The 19,269-nt window shown below is 38.3% G+C and overlaps 1 protein-coding gene across 3 annotated transcripts in view; it reads left to right on the top strand.

Moving 5' to 3' along the window:
* The window catches only part of ube3c (ubiquitin protein ligase E3C), a 184,578-nt gene that overhangs the window by 121,161 nt on the left and 44,148 nt on the right, over positions 1–19,269 (top strand). For all 3 annotated transcript variants that reach the window (XM_043690704.2, XM_043690705.2, XM_087987558.1), the window contains 2 exons: positions 3,689–3,936; positions 18,073–18,285. In XM_043690704.2, coding sequence (XP_043546639.2) covers positions 3,689–3,936; positions 18,073–18,285 — 461 coding nt within the window. The remainder of the gene's footprint in view (positions 1–3,688; positions 3,937–18,072; positions 18,286–19,269) is intronic.

Here is a 19,269-nt window from a genome sequence, read left to right as displayed (position 1 = left end):
GCCAACTTCTGAAGTTCAAACTCTCTCTCTTCTGCTAGGGCCATCCTCTCCTTTTTTGTTTTCCTCTGCTTTTAACGGCAATTCAAATTGTTTCAGTTCCTTTTCTTCTCTCTCTCTTGATTCCTTAAGTTCACTTTCTAACTCCAATTGTCTCATTTGCAATTTTATTTTTTCTAACTCCACTGCACTTGATTGTTTCTGTGAAATACCTAAATGCTTGGCGAACTCGAGCTTTCATATTATCCCTAGTTAAACCCAATTTTAGCCTGTTTGCTAATTCTGAAAGTGTCACCTTTTTCTGTCTTTCTAAACTTACTTGGCAAATTTGGGAAGCATCTTTGACCAGCAAACCTCTTTAGCAATGTTAAGAGCCATTTCCCCATATTTGATTTAACCAACAAGCAAATTAAACAGATTTTCCACTCAGTTGAGTTTTATTTAAAGATCTAGGACACGAGTGCCCAAGTCTGTTTAAATGTTCTGTGACCTTTTGTACCCTAAAACTGTTCAAATCCTGCATTTGAACCCCCAATCTTTTATAAAGTGGTTGTTGACCCCTTCTGAGAACTAAAACTGAAACACCCAAAGGCGAGCATGTCTCCCTATAATCTGTAAATAAAAAAAGTGTTATTAGTGGCATTACCTGCTTCTCAGCTACTTGTAGTGGTTAAATAAAATAAATCCCTGATGCTTACTTTAAAATCAGCAAGGAGCAAGTTAGTTATCTGACTCTAACAGTGAACAATTTAACTAAACTATTAGAAAACCGAATAAATCCCTTCTAATTGCTAACTATTCCTGAATAAAACAAGATTCTACTGGTACACTATTCCAATAAATACAAGTCCCATTCATACAACAAAAATAGAGTTTTGTCTCTTGAAATTACAAACAGCTTATGTGTCTTCCGGAATGCTCTGTGCCTTCTGCCCTCGTTTCATTTGTCAGGAGCATCCTTTCCACTGTTCGTACTGTTATCATGTAGATGGTGCTTTCCTTAACACGTAGGTGACTGAGAAGCAGTGATTCTCTCTTGAGAGTTGAGAGCTGTTCGCTCTGGTCTTTTTCCAACTGCTCCTTTTTATACTCTTGATGACGTACCTATATTTCTTACGATAGGATTGGTCCTATGTTGTCAAAGCCATCAGATTTAAATTTAATAGGCCTTTGGTATCAAAGGGCTTGGTTCAAATTGGCTAAATTCAAAAGACTATTGTCTTAGTAAACACAAATTGCTACTTGTCCTGCCAACTGTATGGCCTTTCAATACAAATGTTTCAGTTTGGGCTCTGTGTGTATTGGCAAACTCCAGCACAGAAAAAGCACCATCTTTTACAGGGATCACACAATGCTTTACCCATTTCACCTATTTACAAACACCAAATTCTATCTAACTTCCTCCCAATCTACAATTACTCTACCCAACTTTGCAACAATGTTCTGATTGATAGTACATTACCGTTCCTTCATAATCACCTGGTTAAAATCCTGTAACTTTCTAATAGCATTGTGGGTGTCCCTGTAGTCCAAGTACTGAGTTCAAGAAGGCTGTTCCACACCATTTTCATCAGGGCAGTCAAGGATTGCCACAACATGGTGGCCTTTGACGGTGATGCCCAGAATCCCCGAAAGAATGAAAAACAAATTACTGGCAGAATGTTCAAAAGGCAGAAGTAAGAATAGGAGGCAACAACCAAGGTCAGCAAAGGAAAATGAAGGCAAGTGTTGAGCTCAGATGAGTCCTGGAAGAGGTAAAGGTTTAATTAAAAGTAATGTGTGGAGAATTAAAATGAAAGGTGCCAGTAGTTCAGGATCACATTTTCTGTTTCTCTGTCACCAGATGCTATCACATCTGCTCTTGTTCTCAATTTGTTTTTATTTCAGATTTTTAGCATCTGCAGTATTTTGCGTTTGTATATAAACCTGTTGTGGCCACATGGTCACTTTGTTGTATTTTCAGTGCAGATCCACTGATTCAAGACTTTTCCAGAAGATTGCATACAGTAGGAAAACATTAAATCATTAGCTGTGGTTCTCACATTATGTTTGTGTTTAGGGCAGTTGCATTCTACTGTGACAACAATAGTTTAAATTGCATTGTTAATATGGAGCTTAGAATTAGTCCATTTTGAAATTCCCCATTGCAGTTTATTGCAATGATTGGTAGTGATATTCTGGGGAAATATAATTCTGCAATGTCTAGATTTGAAGCCAAGGTCTAATTATATTCCTTCTTAGATGGCTACTAATAATGGTCATCTTTCAGAAGGCAGATGATTTGTGGAAAGTAATTTTTATTGCCGAGATTCATTCAGAAAGTAATGTTTTTGCACCCTTGGGACCTTTTATGCAAAACTCTCCTCTGGCAGCAAATCAAACTGTCTGCGCTAAGTAGAAATTCATATGGTTTGTAGAGGAAAGAGTTCTGCAAGAAAAAAAATCATTTGTCGTAATTGTAAATGAAACCTAGGATAGTGTAATTTGAATGCAATCTGCTTCACAAAGAAAATATAAAAAGTGAAAACCAGGCAATTATCCACTAGCCCATCTCTCTGGCTTTTTCCACAGCCAGCATATAACTATTTCATTGATTCTGTATCATGTACCTTTTTAATCCTTTCTTTAGAAACAATAATTGTGATTAGTGATGGCAGAAGAGGAAACAAATTTTTAAAATATGAAACCTCACTCTCTTTGGAATAAATCTGCCTGGTGCTCTCAGCAAAGGCCAGATTGTGCCATTCTTAATATTTAATGCTGAACTTGACTTAAGACCATTTTGATATGAGCAGTGTGGCAGAGGGTTATATGTTAATTCAATGTCTTGCAGCCAGTTAAATTTAACATTTTGCATGGCCCTTTCATCAATGTCTTTCTTGGACAGTGAAGCAACTGAGCGCTGAAGGTCTGAGAGGTATTAAATATGTATTCATGACTGTATAAGATATTAACCAAGATTTTTGTTTTCTTGGTCAGCAGTAATAATACAGAAAGCTCCTGTGAAAATGTCACGTGCAGTGTGGCAAATATTTTCCTCATGATATGGGGTTTGTCTTTTGATATTGGTAGGGTGCAGAAACAGTCGAAATCCTCAAACAGGCTGGACAGAAAATTGGTTTGAAGAACAGTGAGACAGTAAACTAAAAACACTACGCTTATTATCAGTTGCTTTTTGATTATTTTGTGTACCATTAATTTTTGCTGCTTGCGAACAGAATTAAAGTAGATGAAATATTTCAGAAAAAAAAATTTAGAAATGCATGGATTTGTATGGTTGAATGAAGGATTGATGGTCCAGACCTCTAAAATAAGTTTTTCAAGGCAAGAGCTTGATTAACAATTATCATCCGTATATTTTTACAACTCAGTTTCACCTCATTTCAACAGAAGATAACTTTTTCAGTTTACTTTTACAGTGAGAACAGCACATAAGAGTTGAAGCTTAGATCAAATCACTGTCAGTGTTTGTGAAGACTGCACCCTGTGGAGGGGCAAGGTGTTGCTGACAGCTTCCAGTGTGTATTTAACTGTGCAAATGCGGGCAAGAGGTTTCTGTCAATCTTAGGCAGTGATTGCTGAAACTACTGCTGTCTTTCTGGCAGTAACCTCCTGATCTATACGGTGATTTGTGAAAATACCAATTTGTTGAGGAGCAACATTTTTTTTCTCCTCCCCCAATGTTTTTCAGAATCTGACCTGAGGAAACGAATACGTGTTCACCTATTAAACGCACATGGTTTAGATGAAGCTGGGATTGATGGTGGAGGAATATTCAGAGAATTTCTGAATGAACTACTCAAGACTGGGTTTAACCCAAACCAGGGTTTTTTTAAAACAACAAACGAAGGGCTTCTGTATCCAAATCCTGCAGCAAAAATGTTGGTTGGTGATCTCTTCACCAGGCATTACTACTTTCTAGGAAGAATGTTGGGAAAGGTAAGAATTCAATTCTTTTAATATCAAATGTTGCGCCAAAATGAGTGTTATATTGTGAAATAACTAAAAGATGGTATTAAAGCTATTCAGTTGTCAAGCTAACTTGAAGAAATTATCTCACCACAAATTCAGTCTATAAATCCATGCACCTTGCAGGTTTATATTAAGAAAGCATAGATGTGGGAAAACTGCAGTTAAACTCAATTTCAGCTAATTTTCTGCTTTTGCGAAACTGAAGCAAAAAATACCATTGAAGAATAAGACCATAAGGAATAGGAACTGGAGAAGAACACTTGGCCCCTTAAGCCTGCTCTGCCATTCAGCAGGATCATGGCTGATCCGACTGTCATTCCTCCTGTCCACTTTCCTGCTCTTTCCCTGGAACCCTTGTTTCTCCTATTGATCAAGAATCTATCTATCTATCAATCTTGGCCTTAAATGTACAGAAGGACTCTGCACCCCCCTCCCCGCAAAAAAAACCTATGAGCACCACAGCTCTCTGTGGCAAGCAGTTCCAAAGTAAAATCAACCTTGGCTCACTCTAAATTGGCACCACTTTATTCTTAGAATATGCCCTCTGGTCCTGGACTCTCACATGAGGGGAAGCATTCTCTCAGCATTTACACTATCAAGCCCCTTAAGAATCCTTTATGTTTCATTCTTCTAAATTACAATGAGTAGAGTCCCAACCTGTTTAGCCTTTGCTCGTAAGGTAATCTCTCCATGCTGGGAATCAATCTAGTGAACCTTCTCTGAACTGTCTCCAAGAAAATAATATGTTTTCTTACAAATAAGAGGATCAAAACAGCTCATAGTAATCCAGGAATGGTCTCACCAGCACCTTGTACAGTTGCAGTAAGATTTCCCAACTCTTGTACTCCAACCCCCTTGAAATAAAGGCCAACATTTCATTAATCTTCCTGATTAACAGCTACAGCTGTGTTCTAACTTTCTGTATTTTGTGTCCAAGTACCTTAACTGTGTTGCAGTTTTCTCCATTTAAATAATATTCTGTTCCTTAGTTCTCCCTTTCTTTCCCGCATTATATTTCATTTTTCAACTTTTTGCCCACTTGCTTGACCTGTCACAGAGTTGTAGAGTCATACAGCATGGAATAGACCCTTTGGTCTAACTTGTCCAGGCCTACCAAATTTCCCAAACTAAACTAGTCCCACTTGCCTGTGTTTGGTTCCTATCACACTAAATCTTTCCTATTTGTATACCTATCCAAATTTCTCTGAATGTTGAAAGTGTACCTAAATCTACCACTTCTTCTGGCAACTCATTCTCATGTGAAGCACCCTCTGTGTAAAACAAAAAAGGCTGCCTCTCAAGTCCCTTTTTAAATCTTTTTCCTCTCACCTTGAGATTGTGCCTCCTAATTTTGAACTCTCCCACCCTTCCTGATATCTTTCCTATAGCAAGACAAACAGAACTGTACACAGTACTCCAAACATGGCCTCGCCAATGTCCTGTACAATCTCAATGTGACGTCCCAACTCTTCTACTGACAGGCAGTATCCCTGTAAGCTATTTGTGTCCCTCCCGCAACCTGTCTTTCCACCTATTTTTGTGTCGCCTGCAAATGTGGCTACAAGACATTTACTTCCTTCCTCCAAGTCATTAACATATATTGTAAACAGTTGTGATCCCAGCACTGATCCCGATGGATTATAGGTTTCCAGCCTGAAAAAGAATCTCTTTTCTCAACTTTGTTTCCTGCCCAAAGCCAATTCTCTATCCATGCCCACTAAACTACTTCCAAAACCATGGCTTCTACCTTTATGACTTAACCTGTTGTGAGGTACCTTGACTTTAAAGAGTGTCAAATCTCTTTGAATAGCAGTTTTTTAAAAATTTACTTTTTCATTTATGCCATTTAAACTAGCAATCTTATTTCAAACACAACAACGTCAATTAGAACATAAGGTGTTGACTTTGGCAAATTTATAGCTGTACCTTACAGATGAGGAAATTCCCAGGATTGATGTTCACTGTTTACTTAACTCGTCTACAGCACCAAAGTTAGCACCGCATTTAATTTTAGAATCTCTAAGTTGTAATTATTGTACAGTGATTTTTGCTGAAAGTGTCATGGACATTGGGCAAAGATAGAATTTGTTTGTGATGTGCCCGATGCTATATAACCAGCTGACTGTTTTCCTTTTTAGTAGTGGCCACTCGAAGAGGTAGAATGGAGTGCCAAGCGTTTTTAGATTTGCATTCCAAAGTTACTGGAAGATAGGGTGGAAGATTGACAGGAGAAGGGAAATGGCACCCTTGTGTAAAGTTTCACTTTAATCCTCTAACGATTTCCCTTTTGTTTTTCATCCCTAGGTTTTTCTATAAGCTGGTCTAAGAAACCCTTGGTTTGACTGTGCTGAGGTGCCAGTGGACATTAAGCTCTTAGTCTGTTCTCAGTGGGATATATTTAGCTGTCTTAATTGTGTTAAATTTTTCACATTCATCAATTAAATTTGATTTCAGCCCGGGACAATACCCAGGTTTAAGTTGACAAATAGCAAGCAACATTCGTGCCAGTCAGTGAATCATTTGCAAGGGAGAATCTAACCATTGACCCTTGACATTCAATGGCATTATGACAGCTGAATATTCCACTATCAACATTTTGGAGGTCACTTTTGACAATACCTGTGTGAATACTGTGGCTATACAAGACAGTCAGAGCTAGGAATCCTATGGTGAGTAACTTGCTTCCTGAATCCCTAAAGCCTGTCAATTATCGACAAAGGTCAAGGCAGGAGTGTGATGGAATACTCTCAACTGACCTGAAAGTGCGGCTCCAACAACATTCGTGAATCTTGACACCATCCAGGACAAAGCAGCTCACTTGATTGGCACCATATCCTTCAATTCACTCCCCACAACACTGACACTTAAAATGTGTACCACATCTACAAGATGCACTGTAGTTCCAAACTCATGACCATTATGGCCTAGAACGACAAGGGTAGCAGATAGATGGGGACGCCACCATCTGCAAGTTCCCCTCCAAACCACTCCTCATTCTGACTTGGAAATATATCACTGTTCTCTGACTGTCATTGTGTCCAAATTCTGGAATCCCTGTTGGCATTGTTGGTCTACTCACCACCACCTCAAAAGCAACTTGCAATGGGGCGTGGCCAGCAAAGCCCACATCTCATGTCCTTTTTAAAGAAAACTCTGTTCCTTCTAATAAGTGTTTCTTGTGTTAAAAATGCACCAAGCACTTCTCAGTAGCATCACAAGACAAAAAATGATACTGAACTATACAGAAAAGGTAGTTTTAAGGAGTGTTTTACAGGTGGAAGGGAAGCTGAGAGGTCGACAAATTTAAGGAGAGAATTCCAGAGCTGGATTCTCGGCAATGGGCATGTGGCAGTCAATGGTGGGGCAGTTTAAGTTGGGGATGCAGACGTCAGAATTAGAGGAGCACAGATGCCTCTGAACGCTGTAGAGTAAATGAGGTTTCAGAGATGTCGAGGAGTATGAAAGGATTTAAAAATTGTCATGAGATTTTTAAAACCAAGACGTTCTCATGATTTGCACAATCTTGTGGGGCAGGCTAGAGTCAATAGGGTGAACTTTGACTTGATTCTGCTTGTAAAAAGAAGAGGATGTAAATTCGAAGTGATCTTCGAAAGAGGCAAGGGTCAAGTAAAGAAAAACTTTGTCACCCAGTGAGTATAAAGATTTGGATACAGGACCTGGACATGTGATGGCTGTAATAGGATGAATTTAACCCTTTATTTCCCTTTAGACCAGTTGAGACTCTGCTTCCTTGGTTTAAATATACAATCATGCATGCACGGGAGATGTACACATCAAGATGATGGCATAAAGCTAAGTCTTTATGATGAGCAAAGGTTTTATATCAATTTATAGCCAACAAGCTCCTAATGAAGAGATTACATATTTCCTCACCCTGATCTCTACTCAACTATGTTTGCATAGTTCACATTCCAAGTTAGTACACATGATCCAATCACGTTTGCACTAATAAGTGACTATATTATCAAATAACATCTTCTGTTCACATCTCTAGTTATCAGTATGTACCTGAGGTAATAGAAAACCTATAGTGCTATTTGACATTCTGCCCACCCCCGAAAAAAACAAATCAGAAGGTTCAGTTGAGGCATTCAAGAGGGTATTGGATGATTGTTTGGGTGAAACTAACATGCAAAGACATGAGGTAGAAGCTGGAGATTGCCACGAGGTAAAGATCATTTTATGAGCTGCTGCAAGCGCAATGGGCTGGATGGCTACCTCCTGTGCTACTATAATTCTAGAAATCGAATGTAGGTCAGTGAACATGAGTGGAAGGTGAACAGGACAAGTTAGTACATTGGCAAGAGAATTTGGGGTGATCTCAAGTTACCGGGAGTAGACTGTAAAAGACCATCCTGGAATGCATTGGAGTCATGAAGTCCAGAGGTAATGGAGACACAAACAAAGATTTCACATGAATTGATTTGGGAAAAGTTGGGTAATATTATGGAGGTGAAAATAGGCACCCTTGGTGATGAGGTTAGAGTGGTGCTAGAAAAGCACAGCAGGTCAGGCAGCATCCGAGGAGGAGGAAAATTGACATTTCCTCCCAAATTGATGCCCAAAACATCGATTTTCCTGCTCCTCCAATGCTGCCTGACTTGTGCTTTTCCAGTACCACTCTAATCCAGCATCTGCAGTCCTTGTTTTTACCTTTGGTGATGAGCCAGGTTTGTGGTGAGAAGCTCATCCTTGGCATTAAAAGTTGTAAGTTGGTTTAGTCTCAGACTGTTGCCAGGAATTCAGTGGCCAGGGAATATGGTTCAGAGCAGGGACTGAAAACTTTGGTTTCAGTCTTAACAATATTTAATCTGAGGCAATGTTTCTCACCCACTTTATGCGTGATAAGTAGTCTGATTATGAAAATGTGCAAGAAATCTGCATGTGTCTCAGTCAAGCTTAAAGTTTAGAACGTGTGACACCCTTGGTGTTTCAAGCTCTGTTTTTTGCAAAATTCTATTTACTTGTCAGCAAAATTTGGGGATTTTTCTTTCCAGGGACAGAGACAGAAACAGCGATGGTGTGAGTGGAGAGTGACACAAAGAATTGATCAGACATGGCCTTAGGTTGGTGATACGATGAGATTTGGCCAAGCCAAGAGGGTAACTGTAAATACGGGTTAGGCAGTTTTGTGTTCTTCAAATAGATTACTCGTTTTGGGAGAGTAATTTTAGATGTGGATCCAGGATTTCAACCAACCGGGCGGCACGGTGGCTCAGTGGTTAGCACAGCATCAGGGTCCCAGGTTCGATTCCGTCCTCGGGTGACTGTCTGTGTGGGGTTTGCACATTCTCCCCGTGCCTGCGTGGGTTTCCTCTGGGTGCTTCAGTTTCCTCCCACCATCCGAAGATGTGCAGGCCAGGTGAATTGGCCATGCTAAATTGCCCATAATGTAGAGTGCATTAGTTAAAGGGAAAAGGGATTTGGGTGGGTTACTCTTCGGAGGGTCGGTGTGTACTTGTTGGGCCAAAGGGCCTGTCCCCACATTGTAGGGAATCAAATCAAATCAAATCTAATCATACGGTCACTGTTAAGAGTATTTATTGCAGCTAGAGTGCAAGCAATAAAGCAGGGGCTCAGTTTAGCCATCCTTCTGGTGAAATCAATCTTAATAAAATATTTTGGTGGGTGTCCGGTGACCTGGATTTTAATAAAGTTTCTGCCATGCCCATGTTTTTAATTTTGCTTTCCTTGTTGAAAATAACCAAAGTATTGGGCCAAATGTAAAAACAATAGTAAATAGAATGGAATGATCATTGAAAAAAACTTTTAAAAGGACAATGCAGTTGTAAGTTAGGTTATTTTAAAATTTTCTTCAGTTTTACACCAAGAAATTGCATTTTGGGATTTTTAGGGAACGGAGACCTCACTAGAGCTGAAACTTGGGTTTGAAGCTAACAATGTGTTTTGAGTATTAGGTGTAGCTGTTTTAATTCCCATGACACATGCTGCTGTGCTCCATCACTGAATTCTTCTGACATCTAACAAAAGATTAGAGTCTCTTGTTAATGGAAACAAGATGATTTTTGATGTACGAAGGGGAAGGACAAACCTTTTATCTGTAAAGTTCAACAAGGCTACTGAGAAGTGCCTTGTTGAACTTTACAGATAAAAGGTTTGTCCTTCCCCTTCGTACATCAAAAATCATCTTGTTCCATTCTGAGTGCAGCAGTGTGAGGTCAAAGTGCAACAATGGACTTGAACAGCCATTTTAAAGAGACATGGTGAATTTATTTTTCCATCTAGAAATTTAATCAACATCATGCGTTTAATTCCAGGGCATAGGCTGTCTTGTACACTCTCCCCTTTTTACTCTTTTCAAATGCAGTTTGTAAAAATATGTTTTGAAAGCTTGGAGCAGTGAAAATTGCATTAAGTGCTCTGTAGTCTCAATAGACCTGATATGCACCACTACTTGCCTTTAGATAACGAAAAGCACCAGGTTTACTGTTGCAGTTGAACATGTTCCTTCTCATCAAACCTCAATTTCTATTGTGAGGGCACTTGTGGTGCAGTGGGTGTGTCCCTACCTCCGAGCTAGGAGGCCTGGGTTCACGTCCCACTTCTTCCAGAATTGCATAATAAGATCTCTGAACAAGTTATTTAGAAAAAATATGTAATGTTGCTTGGGAAAATAAAACAGCAGCACTGTAGAGCAGTTGCCATTTGTGGTAAATCTTCTGATGAAAAGGCTGAGAAGCATGCTCATAAGAACAAGGAGCAGGAGTAGGCTATCTGGCCTTTCAAGCCTCCTCTGCATTCAGTATGATCATGGCTGACCTTTTTGTGGCCTGAACTCGACTTGCCTGCCTCTCACCATAACTCTTAATTCCTTTACTGTTCAAAAAAGTATCTATCTTAGCTTTAAAAACATTCAATGACAAAGCTTCAACTGCTTCACAGGGCAGGGAATTCCACAGATTCACAGCTCTCTGGGTGAAGAAGTTCCTTCTCACTTCGGTCCAAAATCTGCTCTCCCCTAATTTTGAGGCTACGCTCTCTTGGCCTAGTTTCATCTGCCAGTGGAAACATCCTCTCCACTTCCATCTGATCTATTCCCTTCATAATTCAAAGTTTGTGAGAAGATTTGTAGATCGGTTGCTCGTTGCTTTGGTTCTGTTCGCTGAGCTGGAAGTTTTTGTTGCAAACGTTTCGTCCCCTGTCTAGGTGACATCCTCAGTGCTTGGGAGCCTCCTGTGAAGCGCTTCTGTGGTGTTTCCTCTGGCATTTATAGTGGCCTGTCCCTGCTTCCGGTTGTCAGTTTCAGCTGTCCGCTGTAGTGGCCGGTATATTGGGTCCAGGTCGATGTGTTTGTTGATGGAGTTTGTGGATGAGTGCCATGCTTCTAGGAATTCCCTGGCTGTTCTTTGTTTGGCTTGCCCTATAATGGTAGTGTTGTCCCAGTCGAATTCATGTTGCTTGTCGTCTGCGTGTGTGGCTTCATAATTTTATATCTTTCTGTAAGATCCCCCCTCATTCTTCTAAATTCTAGCGAGTGTAATCCCAGTCTACTCAGTTTCTCCTTGTAAACGAACCCTCTTAACTCTGGAATCAACCAATTGAATCTCCTCAGCACCCCCAGTGCCAGTTCATCTTTCTCAAGTGAGGAGACCAAAACCGCACGCAATACTCCAGGTATATGCTGGTATATTCTATGAATACTTCTAGACCTATTTGCAAGCATCTGAGGAAACTAGGCTTGTGTACTTAAGGACACAGCGTTTTGTGAATGTTTTAGTGAAATTCAAGGTAATCAATGCAGTCTTCAAATTATTTGTGCAGATGAAAAAGAAATGTGACGCAGACACAACTCAATCAGTAAAGAATGATTTACTTGTTACTCAACCAGTTAATTTAAATCTGTGACAGACAGCAAGTTGCAAAGTCATCTATCAAAGAACTAATTATATTTTGATTACAATTGTAAATAGGATGTGGCTAGTAAATACTGTATTGTTCTTTCAGCTCTATCAACAAAATGTCTTTTAGGGAATCTTGATTGGTATCTATACTCATTGGGGCATAATGAATTCAAATTTTCTTTAATGCCTGTGTAGGGATTGTTTGGTGTGATTCAGTGCACTAAGGTCTTTATAGCCAACTTAACACAAGGGATTACCTCATGTTGCTGGTCACTTTTCAATTAAACTTTCCATTAGTAGATGATTCTTGATTCTGTTTGTGTAGTGATTGCATTTTGTTGGCTTTAAATCAAGCAGAGAGACAGAGCATAAATAAGTAGTCAAAATATGTGGTAATGGCATTTTGATCTGTTTCACAGTTAGAAAGACCTTAAGGTTATCTCGGTTGATTTATCTTGTAATATTTATTAAGGTAAACTCCACTTTGCATGCAGTTCGCCTTTGTAATGCCTAGTCAGCTGGTTTCAGTGCAATTTTGCAGTCTCTTTCTACTGAGCATGCATCTATATTCATTGACCTTTATTGGAGTAAGCAGCATCAAAGCAAATGACTTGCATTTATCTAGTGCCTCTGGCCATTATCCACAGTGGTTTGCAACCAATGAATTACTTTGAAAGCATATTCATTTTTGTAATTTAACGTCAGTAAGAGAAATGCATGGTGTTCTAACATACAGGTAAGGAAATAACAGTTGCTTGGTTTCTGGAAACTGCAAAATTGAGAGGGGGACAAAAAAGCTTTGCACTTTGCTTTTTTAAACAGGCATTGGAATGGGTGAATCTTTAGTCCAGCATTTTTAAGACAAACTGGGATCCACAAATTACTTGCTAAAAGCTGTGATCTTTTTTTGAGATTTTAGTCATCTGCGTTACCACATCACCTGGTGTCATCTCTGCTGCTCCAATCTCTTGTAATTCTGTGATTGTCATCAGTCTGACTAGTGTCCATTCTCCAACTTCTCTCGCTGCACTGAACACTGTTAATGTTTTGGCATGACTTCCCACAACTGCCCTGGTAAGAGATCCCTGCAAGAAAAATATGTCAAAGTTTGTTGGACCAAAGGAAAAAGCAGTCCAGAACTAGAGGGCATAGGTTTCAGGTGAGAGAGGAAAGATTTAAAAGGGGCAACTTTTTCACGCTGACGGTGGTGTGTGTATGGAATGAGCTGCCAGAGGAAGTGGTGGAGGCTGGTACAAGATTCAAAAGGCATCTGGATGGGTATGTGAATAGGAAAGGTTCAGAGTGCTGGCAAATGGGACTAGACTAATTTAGGATATCGGATTGGTATGGATGAATTGGACCGAAAAGTCTGCTTCTGTGCTGTACATCTCTATGACTATGGAACAGCAAGAGAATGGCAAAAAAATGTAGAGGCAGTAGTTGAGTTGTTGACTGAAGAAAAGTAACTGAAATACTGGGACAAGATAACAGAAAGCCAAAGGGCAGCAGTCATGATGATAAAATAGCAGAGCAACAAGGAATGAACCCACAGTGTGAATGTCTCCTCAAGGGAAAGAATAACAGCAAGACACTTATTGATCCAGAGAAACACAATAAGAACAACAAACACGGAGTGTGATGTGGTCGGTGAGGGTGAATGATTTAGAGATTTTCTGTTTAGGTTCAACCCACAAACCTTTTGACGTGACAGTGAATACTATTCAACATACACATCAGTAATAGATGTGACAAAGATTCTACACCCCTGAAGGCATTGTAGTCTAGAGTGCTTAAGTGCTCCATAACATCATCACCATAACTTGAAATCATTCAAACTCCATTCAATTTTGCAAGTCCAATGTTTACTCCCAAAATCTCCTGACTGCTCTTTTCAAATCTGAGTTCTTTTGCAGTAAAAACCTGAAAGGCTATTGATAGTTTTGGGCTGAAAATGTGTTGCTGGAACAGCGCAGCAGGTCAGGCAGCATCCAGGGAACAGGAGAATCGACGTTTCGGGCAGAAGCCCTTCTTCAGGAATAGGAACTATCCTGTTGATAGTTTTGGGACAGATACTTTGCATATTCTGCTGAAGCCTGAGATCTAAAGCCCACAATCAAAATATTCTTCATTGTGTCGTGTGGTGCAGCTGTATTCTCGCACAAGACAGATAGCAGTCAAATTTGACAGGCTAAACCTGGACATTTCTGAAGCACAGTTTGTCATGAGCAGTACAGTTGTATTCTTGTGATTGATGCTTTGTTTGCTGCTTCACCAACAGGCCAGATCAGTGGACAGTATGATGGCTTTATGCCCGAAATGTCGACTCTCCTCCTAAGATGCTGCCTGACCTCCTGTGCTTTTCCTATGCCACACTTTTCAACTCTGACTCTCCAGAATCTGCAGTCCTCGCTTGCTCTGAGGATGTGGCAAGCATAATTTGGAAAGAAGTCCCAACCTTATGAAGCTACTATGGGCCTACCAGTCAGCTAAGCATCAAAGGCACAAACTTTAAACATGATAACCAGTCACACTGAGCTGTATAGTTCTACTTTACTCAAATTTTATTTACTTTGTTTTTCTGTTCTTCTGACATTTTCATAACTGAGGAATTCCACAACATCAAGAAAACTTTAATGGTTTATGCATTTATAGGAAACACATGGCCAGTAGGTCATGACATTTTTCACCTGTATTACTATTTTGTCTTTGAGCTATCTCCATTTATATCAATATGATATTCTTTACCATACTAATTGTCTAAGAACAGAATTATCAAATTAGTGTATCACGTACTTAAGAGAGAAATCTGTTTAGGATTCATTCTTGGTTCAACTGGACTATGACAATTGTAATGCATCCAATTCTATAGATTATTTTGAATTTTGAAGCCCAACCCAAGAATGAAGGATGCCAAGTGATGAACTGATGACAAAACAGGTGGGGATGATTGGGTATGAGTAGGTCTGAACTTCTAAATAGATAATCTGGAATAGTTGCAACTACACGAGGCAGAATCATGTCTAAAACTTATATTATTTGCCTGAACTTCATTTCTCGTCCAAAAGATGGCATGTCTTACTGCACTCTATTAATACTGCACTGAACTGCTAGGCTATGTGTTTAAATCCACAATCTAATTCAAAGGCATGTGCTTAGATTGAACTAAGCTGACACAATACAAATGATGAATTGAATAATAAATCCTCCAGTGTGACTCTGCTAAATACTGTTTAACTGATTCAATCATTGAGCTTCCCATAGGTATAATTTTGAAAATTTTCAACCATAACTAGCTGCAGTGAATCTATAGATATTTTGAAATAACTGGTATATGTATTGTTGTATGATGTAACGGGTTTCAAAATGGATTGGCAGTAAATTACAATTTGTAATTTGCACTATTGATTTGTTTCTTAAAAATTAAAATTTCAAACCATCAAGGTTAAAAGCATTTACATGTATTGATGTAAAAACTCATAATGGAAATCAAATGTCCAAACTATGAAAGGTTGAAAATGGTAATCAGTGATGAAGTAATATATCTAAGGCTTTTTATTGCAGACACTTGGTTTATAAATATCTCTCAAATTCAGACTCCATATACTGTATACCAGAATTACTTCCAGTGATGAGTATTGATATAGAGCATTTATTACTGTACCTTTAATTCTCCTCTCTAACGTTTTTCTTTGAACATCATATTTCTAGTTGAGGAATATAGTATGTTTTATTTATGCAGATAGGTATTTCTGACTCCATGTTTGACTGTAGTGAACTGTGAATCAGTGGGATTCTGGGCCCTTCTGTAGGAAGTACCGACAAAGAAAAAAGAAACTGTTTGCCTTAATGTCTAAAAGCAGCTCATACAATGAATTACTTGTTAGAAAACACTGCTACACAGGCCAGTAACTCAGTAATGAGATGTAGTTGTGGGATTGAACTAGTAAGCCAGAGGTTGTAATTTTTAGCTCCATCACATTGTATCTGATCTAGCATTGCACTTTGCTTCAGGGAAGGATTCCCACAACCTCTACTTCATTTGATCTGCATTGTAGTTGATATCAAATCCTCTCTAAAGTGATCTGGATAATGAGTGAAAGGGAATAGGATGGCTGTGAGTAATGAGGAAAGCTTTTCCAAGCGTTAGAAGGCAGTGAGATGTTAGGATTCAGGGGTTGCAGTGGGGACTGGGAGCTTTCTTCTTTGAGAGGGAGTTTCAAGATCAGAGAGGCAAAAGTAAAGGATTCTGATTCTTTGTGAAATTTAATGAGATTTGATTGACCCCTTTGATGTAAATGCCTGAGATGTTGCTGAGAGATCTTGAGAGATCTCCCCTGATTGTGTTTGCTATTTTATTTGTGCAGTGAGATGTTCAATCACAGTCTCTTTTCAAATGGACCACATGGTAATTCTGGGTGCTAAAGTATAAATTATAGTGTAGATTGTGTTATTGTTTTAATGTTGTATACTTAAGTTTGTTGTTCAAAGCTATAGAATTTTGTGCTTTATTCACTTAGTAAGTCTCCTGGATATCTTTGTCTACTTAAAAATAGCATGTGACTGGCCCCTTGCTAGATCGTAACATAAAGTTGGTGGTTTGGTCCAGGTCATGTCATATGTATTACACATCTGGTCATTAGACTGATCATGCGTTTGATAGTAATGATCGTTTCTACATTCAACTCCAGGGATGTGTGTGTATAGCAGCAGGTAGTTTTTATTGTGTCGGAATTGAAGCTTCTCATCAATGAAAAATGTGAACTTGCTGCACTCATGGTTTCAGAAATTTCAGGATCAAAGATGCACTTGTCAGGATTTTGTTCACGGGTCACCAATTGTGGAGAAACTTGGCTGATGTACTTGTAATTAATCACTGGACTTTTTTGTGGTAACAGTAATTCCATATCCATTCTGTACTTTCATGGCAAAGTCTCTGCATATATTAGAACAATGTCACATTAAGGATTCCAATTTTTGTATTGCACACAAGTCTTTAAGTTTTTGTTTTATACAAGCACAGTATTGCGTCATGTCAGTGTTATGATTTTTTTTAAAGTACCATTTTTTTATGCATATATTTTTTCCAAGGTTATGTCAGTTTTTTTCTTGTACTTTGAAGCCTGTATTTGACTTTGAAAACAATTTATATTGTCCTGCACAAATAGGTTACCCAATAACTCCAGTTTAAGTAAAGATATTCAATTGGCAGTGTTATTATATTTTATGGCATCTGTTTATTGTGAAGGTGAATGTTTATGTACAGTATAGTTCCGATTGATGACCAAAGAAAAGTAGGCATTTTGTTTCTTTATTGATTCTTCATGCCATAAGTTACTAAATCTATTTGGCAGCTTTTGATATTGTTCACATTTATTTTCCAGGTTGCGCCACCATTTGCATTAATTGCACAGCACTTACTTGTATTAAAAAGGTTTCCTGCATAATTAATCAATTTTAGCTCAATCATTGTGGCAGAATTTTGGGCAGTAAATATAACCATAAAAACATAGATCCTTGAATTATATCTTGTAGCTTTTCTTGATTTTATCGAAGCTTCATAACTGGAATATTAATAGGATTGATCAAAGAACTTGCATTTTCAAAAAGTCAGTTTGCATGTTACAAAGTAGATCAGTTCACATTACCTTTGTTTCTGCTGACCCTGAGATATGAAGTTGTATGGTTAATCTGAAGTGCATTTTAATTTGCATTTAAATACATGCTCAAATCTGGATGCTGCACTTAATTATTTGTAATCTAACCAAAGGCAAAAACAATGCTGCAACGATGAAGATCCCAAAGTGAAAAGTGACGTGGTTTTAAAAATATTTCTGAATCACTTCAGCCATCAGCCTGTCTTTATCTTAATTTATATTATCTTTGTGTTACACTTTAACTTGTTAATGTTGTTTCAGTCAGCGCAATTCTTAAGTGGGAATTACTGGAAGCATAACATTCTAAAGTTATAGGAAACTTTGTTAATGTCTTGATCCACTGATTCATGTGAAATTTCTACTGCAAAAGTGAAGGTCTGGATTTTTCTTGATCATGCAGTAACTTTGTCAGATAAAGCTTTAGCTTTAATTTTGGTCCAAGACTTTGATACAACATGCCCGCCGTCGGTTATGAGACTGGTGTCTGGGTATTTTTCTCATGCTGCACTCAAAAGTAGAAACAATTGATAATTTGTTGCCTAATTCTCTCACTCTGATTATTGCAGGCCCTCTATGAAAACATGTTGGTTGAACTTCCTTTCGCCAGTTTCTTTCTGTCCAAGCTGTTGGGCACAAGTGCAGATGTTGACATTCATCACCTTGCATCATTGGATCCTGAAATGTACAAAAACCTGCTCTTCTTGAAGAGCTACGAAGGGGATGTGGAGGAACTTGGACTCAATTTTACAGTGGTGAACAATGAGCTTGGAGAGGCACAGGTTGGTGGTTCTTGAATTGTAGTTAATAATTTATCTGATTGGAAGAGAGATTAAAGAGATACAGCACACTTGTGGCAGTAATCTCAGTTCAACTCTTTGTCAGAGATGCAGTTTTATTGATCATTTCAGTTGTGAGGTGTGAATGAAAGGGTTGTATGTCTGACCTGGTGTAACTGTGTACAAAACATGGCAATTAGGTTTTTCTGACTTTTCTAAATTTTATTAGTGGCCTTTTCCACTGCCATAAAACTGGTAATTTCAATCTCAAACTTGTTATTTAAATTAGAGTTTTGTTTCCTTCGATTGGTTGTAATCTGTTTATTACCACACCTGTTTGCTTAGCTTTAACTGTGTTATTAACATCTCCTTACACATGTTTTTGAAGTAATTTTACCACTTTTAAAAAGTTGATTACATTCCAAATAATAATAGTTATGTACATTAGTTTTAGGATATTACAGATTAGGATATACCAAATTTAAGTAACTTAGGTATTTCTTAATACAAAATTTTATAAGGTGATCTGTATTTTGACTCTCTTACTTTCCTTAGCTTTAAAATAAAATCACTGTTTCCTTAGTTCAATTCTAATTGTAGCAAAGACGCCAAACTTTCAACTAGTTTCCATAAGCAGTATTTTACACAACAATGTAAGGTTCTATTGTTTGAATAGATCTGCAATTACTATGGCACTGACCTTTTGACATTTGCAATTTGTGATTCACAATGCATGACTGAAATGTGTTGAACCAAGGATATTGTTGTTGTCGGAGATTTTCTACAAGATTACTAGATAAACACGCCTGCTGAATTTAATTGGGAGAAAAAACTGAAATTCCTGAAACAAACTTTTGTTAATGTTTTTAAGATGAAACTAAGTGAGCAGTTTTAGGAATTTTTAAAATTGGCATATGTGGTATGGTTGTTATAATGTATAATAGGGCATTTTAAGCTTTTACTTCAATGTGTGAAACCTCTCCTTCC

Source organism: Chiloscyllium plagiosum, unplaced genomic scaffold, assembly GCF_037043375.1.
Source record: "Chiloscyllium plagiosum isolate Xiang-an unplaced genomic scaffold, Cpla_swu_hap1 HiC_scaffold_5, whole genome shotgun sequence".
NCBI lineage: Eukaryota > Metazoa > Chordata > Chondrichthyes > Orectolobiformes > Hemiscylliidae > Chiloscyllium > Chiloscyllium plagiosum.
The sequence above is the reverse complement of the archived record's forward strand: the minus strand, read 5'-3'. Positions and strand labels throughout refer to the sequence as shown.